The following is a 2,570-nucleotide window of genomic DNA, read 5'->3' as shown; positions in this document are numbered from 1 at the left end:
GCTGCTTTGCCTTACTTTCGGGCAGATGAATTCAAAATAAACGAGTTGCGCCAGTTTCCGGTGCAGAATGTTAGTAAATCTGTCCCAAGCTGTTCTGGGGAGATGAAGGTCAGAGCCATTGACAAAGCAGAGATCTCTCGCAAAATGAGTAGAAGTGTGTATTTTTACGTTTTTATGGTAAATAACAACTTGTTACAGGTAAGGTATTACATATATGGTTACAAAGCTGGATACTTTTCACCAAAGTGTGCTATTTCGGCAGGAGCGGCGAAATACCTAAAGCCAAAAAAAGTGTGCTATTTTAATTTTCACCCGCTTCGATCCTCCTCCATGGCAATATAAATGCCCGTGGAGATAGAAAGTGCAGCGTTAAATGCTATCAGTAACAAAAGCCGAGGGCAGAAAGCAGCTTCGAAAAACCCCTAAAAGAATCAGCCTCCTACCCACAAGCGATATGCGCTTACCCACAATTCTATGCGCAATTTTCACAGACTAAAACATCATACGACATCCGCCATTAGTTTGTAATGTCAAAAAAAGACCTCTATTAACCCTGTTTATAGATCGTAGCAGTACATAGAATTTGGTTCATAGTCATAATTTGTTGGGGCGCCGTAGCAAAAAAATGTTTAAGATTGTTTAAGAACCTCTCGGAGAAGCGAAAAGAATAGTCAAAATCAGATGAGTTTGGTTGGTTCAAATTCTTGGAAAATGTATCTGAGCGCTGGTGTAAAAAGTTTTTCATTCTGCCAATTAAACATGTCTCTATACGCACCGGTGGTGCTCGCGATGGAGCCAGACCTGAGGGAAGACCCCGGCCAAGAAACCTCACCCCGGGCATGTGCGCTGCTAGGGCGGGGGTGGCCGGAGATCACGGCGGCACCACCCTCCGAGGAGGAGCAACAAGTGGCCGTAGCCGCGGTAGAGCCCCGGCCGCCCGCAGAGGGCCTCCCAGCCGCCTCCCGCCGCCGCCGTCTTTGGCGGGTGGTGGCTGCGGCGGTGGCGGTGGTTTTGGGCTCCGTCGTCCTCGCCGCCGTGTTCGCCCTCAGAGCGGGAGAAGACCCCGCGAGTGAGGCGAACCGCACCGACGAGGGCGGCCTTTCCCGCCAGTGCGAGGCAGGATGGACCCTGCGCGAGAGCAGCTGTTTCTTATTCTCTGAAAACGAAGGAAGCTGGACATTTGCCAATGGCAGCTGCGCCTCTCGTTCCTCCAGTCTGGCTGTGATTAAAAGCGACAAAGAGAGAGGGTTCGCCCTCTCTGAGAAGGGGGAGTATGATCGCTGGGTCGGCCTGCGGAGAGATCCGAGCGGGCCCTGGCGGTGGGCCGACGGCAGCGCCCTGGACAGCGGCACCGGCGTCCCCGGCGGCTCGGACTGCGCCTATCTAAACCATCAGGGTCTCAGCAGTGCCCGGTGCTCCTCAACTCGGAGATACATCTGCACCAAACACGCAGAATATATAAAGAAGGAATAATTTAAGGCACATAGAGCCAAATGCACAAAGCTTGTTGATTTCTAACATTTAAGACTTTTAAACCTGCAAAAGTGATATTTCAACATTGACCTTAATTTAATCAGATAAACATCCTATATTTTTCTAAACCTGTGTGGTGTTTTCACTGTGTTACTGTATGATTTATTGCACAAATACATAACCCCATGCCTTCTAAATTAAGACTGCTCGGTGCCAAGCTACCAGAGGGTGGGCACAGGATAATTTTCATTGTGTGCAACTTACCCTGGCTAGGATTGTGGTCCCTTACTTGGAGAAGGGTGTATATCTCTACCAACTAGAGACCTCATTTCTAACACTAATCTATTTACTGAATCACAAAATAGGGTTGCGAGTCGCAATTAGGAAGGGGCATGCCAAGGGCGTACCTTCCTAATTGCGAGTCGCATCGTTATGTATGATTGTTTTGTGAACGTGGTCACGAAACAATCGCAGTTAACAGCAATTTCAAATTGGTGTTAACCCATTCGGAAACTGACTCATTCCCCTTTATGAATGCATGCAAAAATGTTTTTTTGAGAGCAGCCAGTGGTCTACGGACCACTGCCATGTACCACTGCCTACTCTTAAAAAATTAAACTGAAACGTTTCATTTTTTGTATTTTTAAACGCATCCGGTTTTACTTTAAGGAAAACAAGCTGTGTTTAAAAATAAAAAAAATGCTTTATTTAAAAGCAATCACAGATATGGTTGTCTGCTGACCCCATCAGGCCACCTTCCCTGTGATTTTTGTGATTACCAGTGGAAGACAGAACCTCCACCCACCCCTATTTGTGACATGGTTCAAATGCCAAGGTGAGTCCCTACCATATAACTTTTCATATATAGCATCTTCATTTAGTGGGGTGAACCCCTATCATGCAATTTTATCATGTTTGACTCAATTCAAAATACCACCCCATAACCCAAACGTTTGATGCACTCTTATACACGGTTTTGAATCCATGTCATATAACTTAAATCCCAGGCAGTATCTCCCAAGTGTGTGCTGCATACTGTATTACTCAATGTATACCTCCCATAAGTTCCAAAAATGTGTGCTTATGTCTAACTGAGA

The 2,570-nt window shown here is 46.4% G+C and overlaps 1 protein-coding gene across 1 annotated transcript; it reads left to right on the top strand.

Annotated features, from left to right (window-relative positions):
• Positions 1-789: 789 nt before the first annotated feature.
• On the top strand, positions 790-1,473 carry LOC138293987 (C-type lectin domain family 2 member D-like). Its single transcript, XM_069233245.1, has one exon. The coding sequence runs from the start codon at positions 790-792 to the stop codon at positions 1,471-1,473; it is 684 nt and encodes a 227-aa protein (XP_069089346.1).
• Positions 1,474-2,570: the final 1,097 nt, after the last annotated feature.

The sequence above is a fragment of the Pleurodeles waltl genome, chromosome 4_2 (genome assembly GCF_031143425.1).
Source record: "Pleurodeles waltl isolate 20211129_DDA chromosome 4_2, aPleWal1.hap1.20221129, whole genome shotgun sequence".
Classification (NCBI taxonomy): domain Eukaryota; kingdom Metazoa; phylum Chordata; class Amphibia; order Caudata; family Salamandridae; genus Pleurodeles; species Pleurodeles waltl.
Note: the sequence above shows the minus strand (reverse complement) of the source record. Positions and strands in the feature narration are given on the sequence as shown.

Bases quoted from the DNA above. Each gene is read 5' to 3' on its own strand.
- LOC138293987 (XM_069233245.1), top strand. From the start codon at position 790: ATGGAGCCAGACCTGAGGGAAGACCCCGGCCAAGAAACCTCACCCCGG.